Below are 21,966 nucleotides of genomic sequence, written 5' to 3' on the forward strand. Positions count from 1 at the left end.
CTGCATCTCCTTTTCCTGCTCACCACTCCATTCTGCCTTTTCCTGTTCGGAGCCCCTTCTCGCAAAGGGTGACCTACTGAGGCAGAAGTCCCAGGGCCTGGTATCTCTGACAAGTGCTACAGGCATTTCTGCTGCACCCTGGAGTTTGAGAACCAGTGCCTGAAGGACAGACCACATGAAAATGCAGAGCAGGGGAGAAGTTTTATTTGAGAAGAGAGGCGAACCAGGGGACCAAGGGGTCAAGGGACTCAGCAATAATTGAGGGTTTGTGTGATATTATACAGTTCTCCATATGAAGCCGTTTACAGAGCGCCTTCAAGTGGGTTAGAGAGCTCATTCGATCTTTGCAAAAGCCTGTGAGTAGGCAGGGCAGGCACTGTTACTGCCCCCAGTTTAGAGGTGCGGGAACTGAAAACAAGATGTTATGTCTCCAGGTCTAGTGTCTGTCCCACTCTGCCACACCGCAGTCTGTAGAGAGGACGAGAGGCAGAGCTGGGGATGTGAGTGTGCTCCCACTGGCTGCCGGGAGAGCAGATTTGGGTTTGCTGGGAAGGCAGTGGGGAGCGCTAATGGGCTCGTGCGGCAGAATGGCAGTGCCACTGGAAGATCTCTGGCTGTGGGAGGCAGACTGATGGACGTGGGGAGAGACTTGCATCGGGGAGAGAACCTGGGATTCAGCAGTTCTGGCAGGCCAGGCTGTTGGTGGTGCTAGGAGAGCAAAGGCTGCACACAGGAGAGGTAGCAAAGGAAGAATCAGCCAAGGACGCGGACAGCGTTAGCTTAGCACTCAGCACAGTGAGCCCTGCTATATCTGCTTCTGGAGCAGGGCCAGTAGCTTCACCTCAGAGATGGTAACAGGTTCTCCTGGCTGGCGGTGCCTTCCTCTTCTTGTTCGGACCCCAAGATGCTGTCCAGTGCAGACTGCTTGCACTTTCCAAGGGCGTGTTGCACCCAGAGCTGACCCTCAGGAGAGCCTGGGTTGTGAGCTTTTCTCTAAGATGAGTTTGTGGGTTTGGGGGAATTAGGAACCTCATAATTCAGTGTAAGCCAGACCTAGGTTTCTACAGCGAATGTGTATTACTTTTGTAATTAGAAAAGAAAGAAAAGTAATTTTTAGAACAAATAAGCAAGGGCCTGCTTTGATTGCATCTTTCTTTTTAACTGGCAAATATAAATCTAAATTGCATTGTTGTGAATTGACTCTGTCTGATATATGGTTTGTGGATTCTTAGAAGTAGCCACATGCTACACTGAAGGAGCTTTCGGACACATGAGCACGGACATTTTAGACATTAGCTAAGCACTTCCAGTAAAATGTGCGACTCATCATTGTCTAATTTGTATTTTGTAGGAAGGGAATGAACAGGCCCCACCACTGAGTGAAGCTGAACTGATTAACTTAATAGATGGTGTTCTAAGAGACGATGACAAGAACAATGATGGATACATTGACTATGCTGAATTTGCAAAATCACTGCAGTAGACATTGTTTGGCCATCTAGTTATATGCAAATGTGACCCGTTACAATGTGATTGAACACTTTTGGTAATGCAAAATAACTCATTTCCAACTACTGCTACAGTATTTTGGTAAAAACCTATAGCAGTTTATTACACTGGGGTGAGAAAGAGAGATCAAGAGAAATATAAGAGAAATGGGACATATCGCAGTCCCCAAGTACTCAGTCTCTTACTGGACAAGGGCTTGATTAAAGAATCCTTTTAAGAATATTGGATAATTGGAGCGTAGTACTCAGGAACTTGACTGTAGAATACTGCTAGTCTCTTGGTTTTCATTCATGCTACCTGAAAAGTAAGACAAGCTTTTCCAAGTGGACACACTTTTCAGTAACAGTGAAGGAATAGCATAAATGCCAAATGTTCCCCCTGGTAGAACCTGTCTCTTCAGGTAAACGTGGTCAGTATTCTGCAAAGTTCCCCCCCGGCCTGAATGATGACATGATGACGTGCCCCTGGGCAAGGGAGTATTAGGCTATTTCAAAGCCATTGCGTAAGAAGGAGGCCAGATCCTGAGTTCAGCTAGCCTTAGCGTCTTAAGATTCTGTATCTTCTGGCACTTTGGAAATGATACACCATTGACCTACGTGATTAACATTTTTTAGTTTTTCAGTATTTTACAGAACTACTGTCACATCCTTTCTTTTATATCTTCTTCAACTTAGGAGAGACCTTGAATTTAAAAGCGTTCTTTCTTCTAATCATTAACAAATGTTTTAGCTTTCTTACTGTTTCCAGGGTTTGTTTTTGAGGTTTAGGCACTATATGGAATACAAGGACTGTATCCTTCCTGCTTGGTGCAGTGCAGGATAAAGCTACTAGCTGGTCTTGCCTAAGTGAGGAGTGAGATCACCAAGCACCAATTGCTGCAAGCTATATTTAGAAGGAATGGTGCTTAAATTACCCCTTCTAGCTTAAATATGTGAATTCCTTCAGATCAGGAAAGATTAGAAAAAGAAGCCTAAAAACTCTTAACAGTGTGAATCTCAGTAATGGTTGAAAATGAGAAGCAGCAGCAGACTGTAATTTGGTTTATTGGATGTGATGGACATGCCGGGATGGAAAACCCAAAATGGTGGTTGAATGGGGCAAAACCTGCATAGGATTTGCTGAAAGACGTATAGAGACTTATTTTCTTTATTAGAGTATTCTTATAAGAAAACATATGTATTTGTAAAAATGATTTCCTGTGTCAAGTATTTGTGCAATCAGAGCTGAATTGTAAACTATTCTTGTAATATCTAGTTATTTTGAAAGAGTTATATAATGAATCTTGGATATATGACCAATAAAACTGATAAACAAAATAAGGAGCAGTTGATTTTGTCCACATAGGGGTCTTCTCCTCCCACATGAAGGTTTTGTGTATTTAATACAGATGTTTACATGTGCCTACCCCATCACAGGCCCTACGACCCTCCCTGGCTGTGCCCTGTTCCTTTTGGCAGGGGTAGATTCCCAGTCATCCTTGATGCATTTCTTCTTCTGAATGAAACCACTTTTTGGACCTTTCTTCCCTGGCCATGTTCAGATTATGATAGCATTGTCTAGCTTAGGAAAATACTGTGTTTTCTCCTGGAGTCTGGCAACTGTTTTTTCTTTGCCAGAAAATTTAATTAGGTAGCATTTTTGAAAACCTCCCAGGCCCAAGCAAAAAGCACAGTCTCCCCTGGCGTTTTGAGAATAACGCTTTGTTCTGCCATTTGAAAAGGAAAGAAGGAAAGAAAGAGGGAGGGGAGGGAAGGAGGGAGGATAGGAAGGAAGGAAGTTAACCATTGCCTTCTCTCTCCCTTGCCCCCCAAGATCCTTGGATCTTGCACTGACCCTTCTTCATCCAGAGCTGACCCTCTGGATGGATCTAATGAGTGGCTCACAGTTGGAAGAACCTCATACTGTTGGCAGCTAGGAAGGGACTGAGCAGCTGGAGAGGGAGAGAAGCAGAGCGTCAGAAGGCAGAGTCACCCCATTAAATAGACAAGACGGACACCTCCTTCCTCCTCCACAGCTGGTTTCTCTTTGTAATTATTTCATGCTGGACTTTGTGGTCCTGTTTAGCAAATGTCCCTGGTGGGAGGAGCCTGTGATATTAGGGACACAGAGACATTCCTTGCATACCCCCTCTTGACCTCTTCTCTCCTACACAATACCTTGGCCTTCTCGTAGCCCACCTCAAGGATTTTTCAGAATGTATAAGGAACATCTCTGTACTTCAGTTTCCTTATCTCTAAAATGGAGATAAATCTACCCAAGAGAGGCAGCCTTATATGAGCATAAGCTTTGAACTCAGGCAGACCCGAGTCAGAATCCTAGGCCTGCTACTCCCCAGCCAGGAACTTAAAATTTAGTTTCTCATATATATTTAAAAAACTACAATAAAACTTACTGAGAGTTTAAGACGATTAACAAAATGAGAGAAAATGTAGAAAGCATCTAGTAAGTGCCTGACAATAGTACTAAACACTGAGTCACCCATTCCTCACTCTGGCTGGAGAGCCTGGGCCCCTTCCTCATTGCAGTGGGGGCTGGTGGGGCTGTAAAGGGATTGATGACTCCTCAGGGGCAGGGGTTGAAAGATCTTCTCTGTAGGTTATTCCATTGGATGGATAGATCATGAATATCAATCCATTTATCTGTCGAACTACAGAACAAGTTAGGATGTTCTGTGTGGTACAATTACATGTGATGTCTGTTTGTCCATAAAGTCTTTAATATACTCTTACTTCTTGAGGAAATTGAATTACTGCAGTTTGAACAATCTTAAGCCTTAGTAAGTATTGCTAAATTGCTATCCGGAAGAGTTGTACTAATTAATACTTCATCTCTATTGTATATGAAGAATCTATTTCCTTTAGCTAGACCCATAACATAACCTGACAAGTTTCCCAAACACAGAGCGATGAGACATTAGTGCTTTTAATTTTTGACTAGTCCTGCATTTGTTCATTTGTTGATTCATTCATTGAGTATTTATCGTATGTTTGCCATGTAACCTCTCTGATCTAGATTCTGGATTTCAATTCCTTCTAGAGAGGAGAAAAAGAAAAAAAACCTTTTTGTCATATTCCAGATTCCCCTGAAGGTGTTATCATCAGAGGACACAAATACTCTTACATAACATCCCTGATAAAAACAAGAGCTAAATCACATTTCTACCTCAAGAGAAAATCCATTTTATCAAGGACCCAACAAAAGATCTAACATTTCAACTAGGAAATTAGTAGCAGAAACTATGAACATTATGTCTGAACTTTTGGATGTTAAAAACAAACAAAACCCTTTTGGGAAGATGGAATAGATAGACTTCTCTCTATTTCTCTAATGAAGTACAACAAAACCCTGGGAAATTATATATAAAGCAAACATAAGAAGACTCTGAAAGGTGGCGGGAACAAGGCGGACTGGTTAGGGACATTGGGATGTAAGCAAATACATGGTGGTGAGTTCCGTCTTGTGTTTGTTTTTTGTTTCTTGTTTTTTTGCCAAATATATCCCAGACTTGGAGCTAAGGAAGCTGGCAACCGAGAAATTCCAAAAGGGGCATGCATAAAAAAGCCCCAACAAAAACCGCTCTCTCTAGCCAGGGAATGAAGAAAAGGGCAATCTCAAAAGACAGAAAACTTTCAGATAATAACTACTCTATTCCAGCCAAACACTACAGGGAAGACAGTGGCCCTGTCAGCAAAGGCCGAGCGGGGAGCCTGGGCTTCCATCCTTGCCAGGCTGTAATGAGGTGTCCTCCTCCTTTATGTGTCTGAGGTGATGCCAGAGGAGGCCAGGTAGGGAGCCGGGACTTTCATTCCTCCCACTCCCTGGGCAGTAACAAGGCCCCCCTCCTGCCCACAGGGTCAGTGGAGAACACGTGGGGATCCTGGCCCTGGAGCTCCACCCACAACTGACTGGAGTGAGACTCCCCTCCCTCTTCCTGCCGGGTGTATCTGAGGAAGCCTGGTGGAGGGTCAGGACTTTCACCACCCAGTGATAACAGCACTACCTCTACCTCTGTGTCAGTAGTGAGCCCGTGGGGACTCCAAACTCCCAACCCCCCCAGCCTTGTGTACTGATGGAGGCTGAGTGGGGAGTAGACTTCTCCCTTCACCTGTCAGGAAGGAGGCAGCCCCTGCCCTTCCCTTGCCACAGTGGTGGCATGGAAAACCAGTTAAAGCAGGTTTAAATAAGATCCAGTCTCATGGTCGGAGCCGCTGGTGCCAAGTCCGGATCCAGCCTCGCGCGCCGCTGACGCCCGCCCGCCCGACGTGCACTCCCGATTCCTTTTGGTTCTAAGTCCAAAATGGCAACTCTCAAAGATCAGCTGATTCAGAATCTTCTTAAGGAAGAACATACCCCCCAGAATAAGATTACAGTTGTTGGGGTTGGTGCTGTTGGCATGGCTTGTGCCATCAGTATCTTAATGAAGGACTTGGCAGATGAACTTGCTCTTGTTGATGTCATGGAAGACAAACTGAAGGGAGAGATGATGGATCTCCAGCACGGCAGCCTTTTCCTTAGAACACCAAAAATTGTCTCTGGCAAAGATTATAATGTGACTGCAAACTCCAAGCTGGTTATTATCACAGCTGGGGCACGTCAGCAAGAGGGAGAAAGCCGTCTTAATTTGGTCCAGCGTAACATGAACATCTTTAAGTTCATCATTCCTAATATCGTAAAATATAGCCCAAACTGCAAGTTGCTTGTCGTTTCCAATCCAGTGGATATCTTGACCTATGTGGCTTGGAAGATAAGTGGCTTTCCCAAAAACCGTGTTATTGGAAGTGGTTGCAATCTGGATTCAGCCCGGTTCCGTTACCTAATGGGGGAAAGACTGGGAGTTCACCCATTAAGCTGTCACGGGTGGGTCCTTGGGGAGCATGGAGACTCCAGTGTGCCTGTATGGAGTGGAGTGAACGCTGCTGGTGTCTCTCTGAAGAATCTGCACCCTGACTTAGGCACTGATGCAGATAAGGAACAGTGGAAAGAGGTTCACAAACAGGTGGTTGACAGTGCCTATGAGGTGATCAAACTGAAAGGCTATGCTTCCTGGGCCATTGGACTGTCTGTGGCAGATCTGGCCGAAAGTATAATGAAGAATCTTAGGTGGGTGCATCCAGTTTCCACCATGATTAAGGGTCTCTATGGAATTAAAGATGATGTCTTCCTTAGTGTCCCTTGCATCTTGGGACAGAATGGAATTTCAGATGTTGTGAAGGTGACTCTGACTCCTGAGGAGGAGGCCCGTTTGAAGAAGAGTGCAGATACACTTTGGGGGATCCAAAAGGAGCTGCAGTTTTAAAGTTTTCTAATGTACCACTTCACTGTCTAGACTACAGCAGGATTTTAGTTGGAGGTTGTGTATATTGTCCTTATTATCTGATCTGTTACTCAAGTAATATTAAAATGGCCTAAGAAAAAACGTCAGTTTCCTAAAGTTCCAAATAGGAATGGTTCACCAAACCCTGCAGCTGTATCCTGATGCCGATGATACCTGTCTTTGTAGCCCTAAATGGGTTAACGTAAGTTAGCTCCACCGTCTCTGAGGCACCACGGCCAGAGCTGCGGCTGCTCTTCACACCGCATGTGTGTTTACTGTGTGTTCTGTCACTTCGGGTTCCTTCCCCCAACACCCGACATGCCTAGTCCATCTTTTCCAGTCAGTCATGTCCTGAGATCCAATGTATACATTCAGTATTGCGTGTATTGTGCATAACTGTTCTAAAGGATCTTACTTTGTGTACCATGTATGTCAGAATATAGTGTACATGGCCATATAATGTAAAAAGACAATGCAACCAACTAAGTGTCATACCAACTAAAATACCAAATAAATTTTGAAAAAAAAAAAAAAAAAGATCCAGTCTCATTACATAATACAAAAATGCCCAGGTGTCAATTGAAAATCACTCATCATACCAAGAGCCAGGAAGATCTCAAACGGAAGGAGAAAAGATGCCAGCACTCAATGCAGGTTAGAATTATCTGACGAGGGTTTTAAAGCAGCCATGTTAAGAATACTTAAACGAACAATTAGGAACAGGAAATCAATGAAAAAACCAAGTCTCAGCAAAGAAATAGAAGATATAAAGGGTAGCCAAATGGAAATTTGGGAACTAAAAAATATAATAACCACAACAAACACCTAACAGCAGAATGGAGGGCATAGAAGAAAGAGCCATTGGATTGGAAGATAGAACAATCTATGCTGGGGCGCCTGGGTGGCTCAGTTGTGAAGTGTCTGCCCTCGGCTCAGGTCATGGTCCCAGGGTCCTGGGATTGAGCCTCACATCGGGCTCCCTGCTCTGCGGGAAGCCTGCTTCTCCCTCTCCCACTGCCCCCTGCTTGTGTTCCCTCTCTCACTGTGTCTCTCTCTGTCAAATAAAGAAAATCTTAAAAAAAAAAAAAAAAAGAACAATCTATGTTACCCAATCTGACCAACCCAGAGAAAACAGACTAAAAAAAAAAAAATTTGCATGTACTTCAGGGACCTGTGGGATCATAACAAAAGACCTTATGTTCTTCCTGTCATCAGCCCCAGAAGAAGAAGAAAGAGATTGGAGCTGAAGATGTACTCAGAGAAATAATGGCTGAAAACTTTGTAGATTTGACAAAAGACAAGGATCTAGAGATGTATGAGCTGAGCAAACCCCAAAGAGAACAAGCCCAAAGAAACCTACTGAGACTCATCATAGTCAAACTTCTGAAAACTAAAGACAAAGAAAAAAAATCTCAAAAGCAACGGGAGAAAAACAACAGCTTACCTATAAGGGAAAACAGCTTGAATGATGGCATATTTCCCATCAGAACCCATGGGAGCCAGAAAGAAGAGGCACAATAATTTTCAAGTACCAAAGGAAAGAATTCTCCATCCAGTATTCTAGATCTTGTGAAAATATCCTATAAGAATGAAGGGGAAATCAAGATAATTCTCAAAGGAAAACAAAGAGCATTTGTCACCAGCAGACCTGCCCTAATAGAATGGTTAAGGAAGTTTTTTAAACAGAAAGGACACAGTAAAAGAAGGAAATTTAGAACATCAGGAAGGAAGAAAGATCATGGAAAACAAAAAATATGGATCCATACAATAGACTTTCCTTGTCTCAAATTTTGTAAATTCTGCTTAATAGTCAAAGCAAAAATTACAACACAGTCTGATATGGTTCGAAATGTATGTGGAGGAGATATTTAAGACAATTATATTGCAAATGGGGGAGGGTAGAATAATAGAAAAGCAAGTTTTCTTTTTTTTTACTCTACTAGCAAAATTTTCTTTTTTAATTTTATTTTATTATGTTATGTTGGTCACCATACAATACATCATTAGTTTTTGATGTGGTGGTCCACGATCCATTGTTCTATTCTTCACCTGAACTAGTAAACTGTAAAATGGAATAGCCACCCTGGAAAACAGTTTGGCAGCTTCTTAAAAAAAGAAGCATGTAACTACCATGTGACTCAGCAGTTGCATTCCTGGGCATTTATGTTTGCACAAAACCCTGCACACCGAGGTTCATGGCAGCTTTATTTATAATAGCTGAAAATCAGAGACAACCCATATATCCTTCGACAGGTGAATAGTCCCGCCCAGGTAGCCAAAGGAACAAACTGTTGATAATGGGCAACCACCTGGAAGACTCTGCAGAGAATTATGCCAAGTGAGGATTCCTGAAGTGACAAAAATGGCAGGAACGGATTAAGGAGGGAGTGGGAGCGGGCGAGAAGTGGGCATGGCTATAAAAAGGCAACATGAGGAGTCCTTGTGGTGAAATGATCTGTATCTTGACTAAATCAGTGCTGATATCCTGGTTAGGATATTGTGTTACGGTTTGAGAAGATGCTACCATTGGGGGGTGGGAACTAGGTCAAGGGTGCACAGGATCTCTCTTACTTTTTACAACTGCACGTGAATTATCTACAGTTATCTCAAGATAAAGCTTCAAGAAATCGTATTGAAAGACACGGTCTTCCCACCACTACAGTGGCCATTTTGAACTTGGGACCCCTGGGACAGTGTCGGAACAGGCCTGTTTTGCTTAGTGTCTGAGCCCCGGGGCTATGTTGGCAGTGCTCACGATTATATAGTCTTCTTTCAGGAGCTTTCAGAGAATTTGCTCTGCTCTGCCAGAGTTGAAAGGAAACAGTGCACTGGGCATTCTCTGTCCATGACTTTCTAATTGCCTTCCCACTGGGTGGCTGGGGAAGGACAAGCAGGCATGCCTGCCAAGGCTAAAAGGCCCTGCCCCCCAGAGAGGGGACAGAAAGTGTGAAGAGGTCCTTGTGTCCTGGTAGCTGGCCTTAGTGGAGGCTGGACTAAAGCAGGCTGAGCGCCCTTGTCCCTGGCTGTGGCTACAGCCAAAGGCAGGAGAGTGAGGGGAGGTGTGGCCATAGTTGCGAATCTGAGAGAAGCGATCCAACAGGTGTCCAAATTGAGATCTAGGGGAGTAGCCTTGAACTTCATGGATGTTAGAGAATCAGAATGCAGGAAATAGGGAGGGCTTCTCCATGAGACAGGCTTTGGTGTCCATAGCCAAGTTCTGTGGGCTCTGTGGGGCAGATGGGAATAAGGTGACCATATCTGAAGGGACAAGAGTGCTAAGCAACACCTGGGGAAGGCAGTATAAATGCCCGACTGCAGGCCCCACCCCAGATCAGCTGAGTCAGAACCTGCTCTTTATTATTATTTTTTTATTTTTTAAAAGATTTTATTTATTTGACAGAGACACAGCGAGAGAGGAAACACAAGCAGGGGGGCGTGGGAGAGGGAGAAGCAGGCTTCCCGCGGAGCAGGGAACCTGATGGGCTCGATCCCAGGACCCTGGGATCATGACCTGAGCTGAAGGCAGACGCTTAACGACTGAGCCACCCAGGCACCCCAGAACCTGCTCTTTAATAGAACCCTGGTGAACTACATGCTTATTCAAATTGGACAAGCACTGCTCTGGAAAGAAGGTTCCAGACTCCTATTGCCAAGAGGCCTGAGCTGCCCAGTTCCTGCTGCTCTGAGAAGGGTAGCTTTACTCTTTTTGGGATTCCAGTAGCCTCCCGTTGAATTGCCTTTTTCTAAGTCTGGCCAACTTGGTTTCTATGTCGTTTATAACCAAGAAAATCTTACTAATGCATAGGGGCAACCCCGGGGGGACACCCATCCCCTTGCCCACCCCCACCCAAATCATCAGCCAGTTTGCCTCACCAACTGAATTCTGTCAACATAGGGTCAGTCCTCTATGTTTGTAGATGCTTTGAGTCTTGTTAAATGAAAATCCTCCTGAAATGAAAATGTTTTCCATCACTTATCTTTTAGTATCAAGGGTTTTCTCAGATTCTTTTCAAAGGGACCGTTTGCTGGGTTGAACATAGAAGTCATAGAAACCCTCCCATGTTTATACTTCCACAAAGCCTGTCTCTGTTTCCCCAGATAGGGTGAGTATTGAAATTTCTCTGTGGGGCCCCTTTTAGTAAAATGCAAAGAAGACATCCATCTCTTCTCCTCTGAGAAGCTCTTTCTGGCTAGTCCAGCTCATGGTCACCTGTCCCTTCTCTAAGCCTCTGCTGCAGTGGTCCTTGACCTTTTGTGTGTCATGGGCTCCTTTACAGAATAATGTTTTCATGTGCATAAGATAAAAACCAAAACATTTTCTAAAAAGTTGATATTTTAATCATCTGTCCCTCATCACGACAAGTGACTGCCTTAATCCCCATCACCTATTTCACCCATCCCCTCCCCCACCTCCCTTCTGGTAACCCTCGCTTTGTTCTCTATAGTTAAGAGTCTGTTTCTTGGTTTCTCTCTCTCTCTTTCTCTTTTCCCTTTGCTCGTTTGCTTTGTTTCTCAAATTCCACATGAGTGAAATCATATGGTATTTGTCTTTCTTTGACTTATTTCTTACTCTAGCTCCATCCATGTTGTTGCAAATGGCAAGATTTCATTCTTTTTTATGGCTGAGTAATATTCCATTGCATAATATATACCACATCTTTTTTATCCCTTCCTCTATCAATGGGCACTTGGGCTGCTTCCATAATGTGACTATCGTATATAATGCTGCTATAACATCAGGGTGCATGTATCCCTTTGAATTAGTGTTTTTGTGTTCTTTGGGTAAATACCCAATAGTGGGATTGCTGGATCACGGGTAGTTGTATTTTTTAGCTTTTTGAGGAACCTCCATACTGTTTTCCACAGTGGCTGCACCGGTTTGCATTTCCATCAACAGTGCAAGAGGGTCCCTTCTTCTCCACACCCTCGCCAACACTTGTTTCTTGTGTTGTTGATTTTAGCCATTCTGACAGGTGTGAGGTGATATCTCATTGTAGTTTTGACATTTCCCTGTGATGAGTAATGGTGAACAAACATCTTTTCATGTGTCTGTTGGCCATCTGGATGTCTTCTTTGGAAAAATGTCTGTTCATGTCTTCTGCCCATTTTTAATTGTATTTGTTTTTTGGGTGTTGAGTTTTATAAGTTCTTCATATATTTTGGATACTAACCCTTTATCAGATATAGCATTTGCAAATATCTTATCCCATTCTGTAGGTTGCCTTTTAGTTTTATTGATGGTTTCTTTCGCTGTGCAGAAGCTTTTATTTTAATGTAGTCCCAATAGTTTTTTGTTTTGGGTTTTTTTGTTGTTGTTGTTATTGTTTTGTTGTTTTTTGCTTGACATATCTAGAAAAAAGTTGCTATGGCCAATGTCAGAGAAATTACTGCCTGTGTTCTTTTCTAGGATTTTTATGGTTTCAGGTCTCACATTTAGGTCTTCATCCATTTTGAATTTATGTTTGTGTATGGTGTAAGAAAGTGGTCCCGTTTCATTCTTTTGCATGTAGCTGTCCAGTTTTCCCAACACTAGATGTTGAAGAGACGGGTCTTTTTCTCATTGGATATTCTTTCCTGCTTTCTCAAAAATGAATTGACCATGTAATAGGGGGTTTATTTTTGGGTTTTCTCTTCTGTTCCATTGATCTATGTGTCTGTTTTTGTGCCAGTACCATACTGTCTTGGTGACTATAGCTTTGTAATATAACTTGAAGCTCAGAATTGTGATGCCTCCAGCTTTGCTTTTCTTTTTCAAGATTGCTTTGGCTATTTGGGGTCTTTTGTCATTCCATACAAATTTTTTTTTTTTTTTTTTTAAATAGCATGTAATTTCAACTTTTTTTTTTTTTTAATGTTTTATTTATTTATTCATGAAAGTCAGAGAGAGAGAGAGAGAGAGAGGCAGAGGCAGAGGGAGAAGCAGGCTCCCCGCCTAGCAGGGAGCCCGATGCGGGACTCGATCCCAGGACCCTAGGATCATGACCTGAGCCGAAGGCAGACGCTTAACCATCTGAGCCACCCAGGCGCCCCATACAAATTTTTAAGATTATTCTAGTTCTGTGAAAAATGCTGGTGGTATTTTGATAGGGATTGCAATAACGTGTAGGTTGCTTTGCATAGTACAAACATTTGAACAGTGTTTGTTCTTCCAATCCATGAACATGGAATGTCTTTCCATTTCTTTGTGTCATCTTCAATTTCTTTCATCAGTGAAAAAGCAAGGCATTTTGAAGAAGCCAGTTATGTTGAAATACAAATACCAAAATATTTTAAAAGGTGAGTGATGTAGTAATTATATGCTTTTAATTAAGATCCAGCAGCAGATCTAATAATCACCATAATTTCAAAGTAGTGATGAATAAATAATTTGAGATATCTGCAACAATTGTACTGTGATAGGAAAATATTTTATAATTTCTATGAGTAATGAAGTCACAGGCTCTGCTAATAACTCTCACGGTTTGTTGCTTGATTCATAATCAAAGAAAATGCTAAATTTCAGTTCAAGGTTCATGAAAATAAAGCTGTAATTTTTTCCCACTCAAGTTCATGGGTCCCCTGACATATATCTAGGAAGGGTCAGTGGACCTGAGGTTAAGAGTCCTTGCCCTAGGGAAACGTGGTCAGTAATATGCAATAAATTCATTATAACCACTGAAGTAAGAAGTGTTTTTAAAAACACAAGCCAAATAGATGTATATGAAGTGAGATTCCAGTCCCCTGCCCTCCACCAGAGTCTGCTCCTCTTCTGTAGGATATTGTTTTGGCGGTGGACCAGACTCTATCTTCTCTTGTCCCCTGGACTACCAGCCCCACACCAGTGCACGGCAGGGGCTGAGCCCAGAAGGAACATCCGATCAGCATTTGTTGACTCTGTCTGTGATGACTCTTTGAATGCCAATTTTTGAAGATTCTGAGATTTTTATTATCCTGTTGAACCCCTCAGGTCTCTTAATACAAAATTTGTCATTTGCACATATACCACTAGATGGCAGCAGCGTTCCACAGACCGTCTTTTCCCTGCTCTTAGTATCCCATCCAGGGGCTGTTTTTTTTTTAAAGACTCAGTGTGGTTTCAGTCCTGGAAAAATTCAAGCTCACTCCCCTTCCTGCTTCCCCCCACCCCCATGGATTTCCCAGACAGGATTATCACTGTATTATTTTGTTCCTCCAGTAAGGAGGCTGCGGAAGAGCATGGGTAGTTATGCAGACCGTTCAAGGTCACGTACAAAAAGTGATCTGACTGGTCTGCATGGGAAATTTGATCCCTCCCAGCATTTACAGAGCACCTACTATGTGTCAGACCTAATACTATGCTTCACTTACATGGATACACTGTCCCTGTCACAGGTGCGTGACCACATACTAAGAATGGAGGGAAAGAGCAGTTGGGTCTTTGGGGGAATGGAAAGGTTTAGGAACAGAGAAGCATTGCTGGTGTGAGCAGTAATGTTCTCACTGAGCTGTTCACTCCACCTGGAACATTTAAGTTACAACAGACTGATCGCAGTAAAGCTAAAATTTGTATGCGGATGAAACCCAAAGGCAACACACAAACATGAAATCAGAAGTTGGGGTGCAATTGAAGAATGACGGTCTATAGGAAATGTTCTTTACACAAACTGCTCTATCATATTGCTGTTAAATAATTTTCAAAATGTAAACACTAAGAAACATATAATTAACGATGCTAGGAAGAAGTAGACCTTAAGCTAGCCCTTAAAGTATTGCCCATGCTCTTAGTAGACGAATCAGGTTTGGTGAGACCTTCGAATAGGTGGTGTTTGGGTTGCTGAAATTGGCGGGAACACACAGGGCTTCTGTGTGGAGTCGACCACTGTGCTCCAAGGTAGAACACAACAGCCTTTTAATCTTCAAATTCAAGAGGCAGGCTGGCTGCCAGCAGAGCGGCAGAGCCGAATCACAGGGTCTCTTTAATCGGATGGCACCTTCCCTCCCTTCCACGGGATCCTTCGCCTGGGCAGAAAGATGGGCTGTTTCCTCTTCAAATCTCCCTGTATCCAATGGCCACCAGAAGACCCCCACAGAACGCTCACATACAACAATGACAAAAACACACGTGCGCGCACACTATAAATAAGAGCAAAACCGTTCAAAAGAAGTGAGAGCTTGAAAAGAGTAAAACCGGCATGGACTGAACTACTTCGGGGAAAGGCATGATTAAGCTGGCCCCAAACCATGGAAGAGATGCCCGGGAGGAGGAGGGGCCGTGGTGGCGCTGCGGACCCAGTAAACTCTGAACCGGCCGAGGTAGTGTGTGCCTACACCTTGGTGAAGCAACGAGGCTTTTTCAACCTCTGTCCTCCCGTGCTTTCTTCTCCTAATACAAATGCCTTCCGAAGGATCCCCACCTGGTTGCAGCTGAGCCAAGGAGCACAGGGATTTCCCCACACTCTCGTTAGGATGGCTCTCCAGGGAGGCAAGGCTGCCCAAGGTGGTAGCAGCAGGGGGGTGGGGGTGGAGAGGCATGGGGGCTGATGAGACAACTGGGTTTGGAAAACAGTGGATTGCAAGAACCAAACCCCAAGGGAGGGGTGGGGGGGGGAGCTCTGTTAGTGCCTTGCACCCTGGAGTTTACATCCTCACATTAATCCTAAAGGTTTGATTCCAGCAAACCCTCCAGATGTTACCAAAGCTCTGAAAATCCACCTGCCTGTTTCTCTTCAAAAAGTCTAAGAAAGCTGAAACCGCAACAGAAGTGAGAAAACTTTGCTTTTAAAAATGTTACCCATCCTTTTGCAGCATAAGCACCAAAGAGAAATCAAATTGGTTTATTTATTGTCAAGCCTTGAGGAACAGACTAAGGTAGGAGCGCTCTACAGTTCAGTTCAGTGAACTTTTTTGGTTTTTTTTTTTGAGAGAGAGAGAGTCCCCAACACGGTGCTCAGTCTCATGACCCTGAGATCATGACCTGAGCCAAAATCAAGAGTCGGACACTTAACTAACCGAGTCACCCAGTCGCCCCTCGGTGAACATTTTTTAGCATCTTCGAGGAGCTGGAATTGTGAATGGAGTCAGGTCTGAGTCTCAGACCTGGGGTTTCTGTTGCAGGCGGGATTCTTAGGAGTTATGTGACCTTCTCAGATACTCAGTGACCTCCTCTGTAAAGTGGGAAAAACCTGGTGCCTATTTCATAGTACTGTTGTGAAGATTAAATGTCACATGCTTGGTGCAGAGCCTGGGGCATTTACTGATAACTGATCAATAAATTGGGGATAATGATATGCTGCTAGGCATGTATTCATTCAACCAAGCCTGATGGATCGCAGAGGACAAAAATAAAGAGTGAGACCTGACCTCACTGTCAAAGAACAAACTATTGAATGAACTGTTGTGAAGTGGAATGTGTGTGTGAAGGTACGTACACCGCGTAGAGCATATTTCATTGATTCTAAAATGTACTTTTTCAGGGCGCCTGGGTGGCTCAGTTGGTTAAGCGTCTGCCTTCGGCTCAGGTCATGATCCCGGGGTCCTGGTATTGAGCCCCGAGTTGGGCTTCCTGCTCAGTGGGGAGTCTACTTCTCCCTCTCCCTCTGCCTCTTCCCACTGCTTGTGCCCTCTTGCTCTCTCTCTCAAAATCTTTTAAAAATGTACTTTTTCATATTTTAAAATAATTTGGCATCGCTTTTTCTTTCTTGGCGGTAAATGAAATAATGGTGTGGCTTGCAATCAGTGGAATCTTAGATTTGGTGAAAACAGATAATCATAAAGACAGAGCCATGAGCTCACCACCATGATCCAGCCCCTGCACGGACACCCAGGCCAGAATCCTAGTCCAGGTCACAGGGGATGCTGTTGTCTCTCTCCTCAGATATGTGGGCTCCCACTGCCTTTGGGAGACAGGCATGGGAGGGGGCCTTTGGGGTGACTGGACTGATCACCTTGGCAGCTGAGGGCTGGGCAGTCTCCAAACTCCAGGGCACATACAGGTCCGTGTTTAGAATGCAGGTTTCCAAGCCCTGCCCCAGAGGGTCTGGTTGGGTGGGTGTGGGAGTGGAGCCCCAGCTGACTCAGCCAGCCCTGGTTCCTCCCTAGTGCCGGAGAATTCTCTGCTTATGGGCAGCGTGTCCGTCACGGGTGCAGGAAATGATCCTTACCTGAAACTGGGAAAGCGGAGTTAGCTTCCGGATGCGATTGGTCAAGTAGTGTGCTGAAGCTGGCTCATCGTGGCTCGTGTGAAAGCAGTCATGGAGTCATGGTGGCAATACCTACCCCACGGTCATCGGCAAGCCCTACCAGCCAAGGCTTCTTTTTTTTCCTTCAGAGAGTCAGTTTACCAGCACACCACTGGGACTTCTCCTTAGCTGGGTGGCCTCAGGGTGACCTTGAGGAAGGACATCACTGAAAATGATTCTGAGCCTCTGTCTTCCCATCTGAAAGGGGACAATAATATTTCTCACCGCACAGCATTGCGGTGGAACAATGAGTCTCCATGAGAAAGCATCTAGCCCAGTGCTATGCTCTATCAATTTGCAGTTTATTCTTTTGCTCCGGAAGTGTCCTATAATGTTTTCTTCTGGGGAACTTGCCAGGAAGAGAATGAAACGAATGTTCTTTGTGATACAATTCAAGTCTCCATGTGGATAATTAGCACTGAACAGTAAGGATAATAATAAATAACTTTATAGAACCCTCTACAGTTTAACAAACTGTATTTAATGTGGCATAACGTCCCAAGGCAGACACTGCTATCCCCATTTTTCAGATGGGGAAACCAAGACTCAGAGAAGCTAAGTGTCATGTGACTTATAAGTGAGGCAGGAACCACAACTTTCTACGTCCTTTCCCTCCCCTCTTCTCATCACAGCGGAGCCTGTGTGAAGAGCTCTGGGTGGGTGGGTGAGATTGAAACAACCCCAACCCCCAAGCCCCACAAGTTTCCTGCCCAAATCTTAAAGTTTAGTTGGAAAACTTAAACACCCTCAAGGGAATCACTTGGGAGTGATGACCGAGCAAAGTCACAGAAGGTGCCATCAGCAGATGGTGTCATGAATTCACTTACACAAACACATGGAAGGCAATGCTCGGCTCCAAGCCCTCAAACTAGCAAAACCGCCCAGATGTTCCCCCTGACTGTGTTTCTTGACTGCATTATGATTCCTCTACCATCCTTCCTGTGTGTGCAGGGGAAGCAGAGCTCAGGGCTGAGGTGGCATTTCTTTCTCTTTCTTTCCCTTGGCTGCAGTGAGGCTCGTGGTTTTCTCCAAGACAAACACTAAATTCTTGAAAGCTGAGACCGTCCACCCTGGGTGTGAATGCGGATGGTGATTTAGTCTTTGGTTTCTCCCAAGTATGAACTTTATTGCCCATGCTGCTTATTGACTTACGAGCTGATTAAAAGGAAGGAAAAAAACCTCTCCCAACTAAAGACACGCACCAGACTTTTCCAAAGTTTAAATAAAGTTGAAATTCAGCAGCAGGTTGGCTGCAGTTGAGAGAAGGGGGTTTGAGCCAAATTCAGCCTTCGAATTAAGAAGGTGTTAAAAAGTCCAGCCTTGCAGCTCCAAGGAGTACAATATCTTCCCTTAAAAAAAGGAAAAAGTTAGCTTCCAAAGTTGATTCCCTCAGTCTTGGGTTTTGCTGAAAAGATAGAAGCAATTATTCAAATAATTCAGGAATCTAGAGGGAGCAGAGGAGACCTGTCTACTGGTTTCTGGAGATGGTGCAGCATGATGGTCATGATCAGCTGTCCTGATCACATCATCCACCGGCCACCTGGGCACACAGCCCTCTGGCTCTCCGACATCTCTCAGTGCGGGGGGGGGGGGGGGGCAGGGGGGGCGGTGAGGGGCGGCTTTTCACATGGAGAGCTGGGGCTGACTCTTGCACAGATGGTCTAGCCAGCACAGGGTTTTGACTCCCCTTCCCCTCCCCTGCCCCTCTCTTCTCCTTCCCCTCCCACTCCCCTCCCCTCCCCTTCTCTTCCCTTCCCACAATGTGCAAGCCATCAGGAGTTGTGCTTCTTCCCTGAGAGTCAGTGTGGAATACCAGACACACCTGAGAACCCCGAGCCACCTCAGGGCTTGAGCTGACCCAGGCAGAGGGGAGGACAGACATCTAAATTGGGTGAGAGTTTGGGGTTTTGATATTCAATTGAACTAGACCTTTTTATTACGGAATATGGGATTATTTATTAATACTCAAGAGTAGATAGAAAGCTGTGGAATCTGCCTGTGATTTTGTTGGAAGAACGGGAGTTGCTAGAGGCTCTTCGGAGCCTCTGCTCACACCCTCCTGAGGTAGTTCGTCAAATGAATGGATTCCACTTGTTAAGTGGTAAGTACTGCTGTGTCCTTGAGGGAGCCTTGTTGACTCCTATGTCCTGGCTTCCTCGTAGCCCCCTTCCCGGTGCAGCCCTGGTGCTTGTTCTCTGCCTGAGGTGGCCAGCAAATGTTTGTACGGAGAATGACAGGGGATCTTTGGACAGCTGGGTCTGTGGCACTAGCGACATGTGGGGAAGGGCAGAGGAACAAGAAAGCAGACCAAGAGGTTGCCTGCGTGTGTGACAACAGCATAGAAGGGCACTGGTTGTATGCATCGGTGGGAGCCCCCAAACGGGGCCAGCTGCAAGGTACCCTATGCCGCACACCTCCTCCCAGGGATCTGTTGCCCATGGGGTGGAAGGTCAACAATATGGCTTCGCGTAAATGAGCCTGGGCAGAAACTGTGTTCTATTTCTGGTTCCCCCACCAACTTGCTCTTGCTGAAAGCTTGCCATTGGATTCATTGATTGGCAGGGCAAGGAAAAGTCAATTTGGCTCTCAACCTTGGCTGTACATCAGAATCACCTAGAGGGCTTTTAAAGCTCCCAGCGCCCAGGCTCCACCCAGACCAATTACATCAGAACCTCTGGGGGTGGCCCCCGGCAGCCGGACCTTTTAAACCGCCCCCCACCCCCCACCCCGCCCCGCTCCTTTCCTCACCAAAAGCCAAGGCTGGGAGCCAGAGATGTACCTGAACTCTGGCCCTTCCTGCTTCCTGCCCTGGCCTAATCCTGGCTGACCCCTAAGCGCTCCCCCAGAACACTGTCCTGGGGCTTAATGAGCTGGTGAGAGGCTCAGGGTGATCCCCCGCCTCTGCCAGGCTGCCTCTGGATGTAACCATGGTCACCAGACGCTCAGGCTGAGATTTACGAGGCAAAAATTTCTCTTTTCATAAAAATGTCCTATGTTCCTGTCATGAAGGGTAATGGAGGCTTTTAGCTTCTGTGTCACAGTCATGTCCCATCTCCTAGTGCTCCTGGTGGCATCGCCCACGGGGAATTAAGTCATAGTCTCCGGCAGGGAGGAACGGAGGCTGCGAAGTGGCCCCCCAGGCCCAGTGAGTCAGCGGGGACCGGGTCCCTGGAGAACTGCTCCTCCCACCCCTAGCCCTTGCTTCCCCAGACTGTGCCCAGCGGGGCGGCATCGAAGCAGAAGTACCGAACGGCTTCTGCCTCCTCATCTGCAAAACGAGGCGACTGCATTCACTTCTTGGGGGTCACGGAATTTGAAAACCTTGTGACCGCCGCTTCCGGTTCCACTGTCCGCCCTTCCCCCGCGGGCCCCACACGCTCGCACAAACTCAATCTTACCTGCGGCAGGAGCCAAGCAGACCCCGGGAGCTGAATTCCACACGGCTGTGAGCTGGGGCCGAGGCTGACACGCTGGGGGACCGTAGGCCCATCCCCTTTACCTGCCAGGACGCCCTGTTCTCTCGGAGCGCCCAGTCCCGCCCGAGGGCTGCTGTCGTCTTAGGTCCACGAAGCTGCCCTCGCTCATAGCTACTCCATGCTCCATGAATGTGGATTCTGGATTTCTCGGTCCCGGGCCCGGGGGGCGTGGGGTGGGGGTGGGGGTGGGGGTGGGGGTGCTGTAGAGCCCGTGTCTCCAGATGCTCCTCCCACAATTCCACTCTGTCCCTGGCCCAGCTCTGCCTCATCAAGGTGGGCAACAGAGACAGGGTTCAGGTTTCAATCTCATCAGGTGTTGAGGGCATTTCGTGAGTACTCTTTGTATATTTGTGTGGTGAAATCTGATCTGGGTGAAATATTGTATTATTTTTGTTTTAATTTACATGTGTTCCAGTTCTAACCCCACCACTCTGTTTTGTTTTCCTTCTAATCTCAACCCAGAGCCATACATAATTTTGACTAGCATGTGATGAGCTTTACAGTTTACGAAGCACCCTCACATATAAGAGCTAATGCAGTCCTCCCATCCAGAAGATGGGGTTTGCTTATTGTTCCCACTTCCGGCATATGGGAAGTGGGGCTAACGACATTAAATGACCTGCCTGAGATGCAAGTGGGTTGGAATACAGATCTAATGTCCCAACCTGTGCTGTTCTAGCCACCAAAATACCTTTCCTCCTGACTTTTTTTTTTCAAGATTTATTTATTTATTTGGGGGGAGGGGGCAGAGGGGGAGGAGAGAATCCCTGAGCAGACTCCCTGCTGAGTGCAGAGCCCAACACGGGGCTTGATCCCAGGACCCCGAGATCATGACCTGAGCCGAAATCAAAAGTCGGCCACTTAACTGAGTCACCCAGGTGCCCCCCTCCTGACTTCTAATATGGCTCTGCAAACCTACACATTTTATTTATTTTTTATTTTTTATTTTTTTTATTTTTATTTATTTGACAGAGAGAGACACAGTGAGAGAGGGAACACAAGCAGAGGGAGTGGGAGAGGGAGAAGCAGACTTCCCGCGGAGCAGGGAGCCCGATGCAGGGCTCGATCCCAGGACCCTGGGATCATGACCTGAGCCGAAGGCAGACGCTTAACGACTGAGCCACCCAGGCGCCCCGCAAACCTACACAGAATATGGTTACCTATTTTTACACTGTCATCCTGGTTATCTTTTGAATAGCTGCATAATATAACATTTTACCATTAATTTACTTATCAGCCTCGGGTCATTGCTCACTTAGGCCATTCTGGTTTGCTATATTAGAAGCAATGCTGCTGCAATCTTTTGGGGTTAGAGCTATTTTCTTCCTCTGAATTATTTTCTTAGAGCAAATTATCAAGAATGGGATTAAGGACTAGATGAGTATGAACATCTTTGTGATCTTGATTCACCTTGGTATTATTGACCTCCAAAGGAACCAAACATATTTACTCATTATCCATCATTATATGC

The 21,966-nt window shown here is 45.4% G+C and overlaps 2 protein-coding genes and 1 long non-coding RNA gene across 7 annotated transcripts in view; 2 read left to right on the forward strand and 1 right to left on the reverse strand.

Moving 5' to 3' along the window:
• Positions 1-2,828, forward strand: part of MCFD2 (multiple coagulation factor deficiency 2, ER cargo receptor complex subunit) — a 38,361-nt gene extending 35,533 nt beyond the window's left edge. For all 4 annotated transcript variants that reach the window (XM_078056609.1, XM_036121663.2, XM_036121661.2 and 1 more), the window contains one exon: positions 1,352-2,828. In XM_078056609.1, coding sequence (XP_077912735.1) covers positions 1,352-1,483 — 132 coding nt within the window. In that variant the 3' untranslated portion in view covers positions 1,484-2,828. The remainder of the gene's footprint in view (positions 1-1,351) is intronic.
• A 2,862-nt stretch (positions 2,829-5,690) lies between these two features.
• On the forward strand, positions 5,691-7,360 carry LOC118554278 (L-lactate dehydrogenase A chain-like). 2 transcript variants are annotated; one of them, XM_036121660.2, is made up of 2 exons: positions 5,691-6,493; positions 6,763-7,360. In XM_036121660.2, the coding sequence occupies exons 1-2, from the start codon at positions 5,807-5,809 to the stop codon at positions 6,916-6,918; spliced, it is 843 nt and encodes a 280-aa protein (XP_035977553.1). In that variant the 5' UTR covers positions 5,691-5,806; the 3' UTR covers positions 6,919-7,360. The 2 variants fall into 2 exon arrangements, with proteins under 2 accessions (XP_035977553.1, XP_035977552.1); XM_036121659.2 differs by having other exon boundaries at positions 5,691-7,360.
• Positions 7,361-15,599: 8,239 nt separating this feature from the next.
• LOC118554287 (uncharacterized) lies at positions 15,600-21,953 on the reverse strand. Its single transcript, XR_004926414.2, has 2 exons — positions 20,418-21,953; positions 15,600-18,424 (listed from the first exon to the last, which is right to left on the reverse strand). It is a non-coding gene; the product is annotated as an uncharacterized LOC118554287 (long non-coding RNA).
• Between the last annotated feature and the right edge of the window lie 13 nt (positions 21,954-21,966).

The sequence above is a fragment of the Halichoerus grypus genome, chromosome 10 (assembly GCF_964656455.1).
Source record: "Halichoerus grypus chromosome 10, mHalGry1.hap1.1, whole genome shotgun sequence".
Lineage (NCBI taxonomy): Eukaryota > Metazoa > Chordata > Mammalia > Carnivora > Phocidae > Halichoerus > Halichoerus grypus.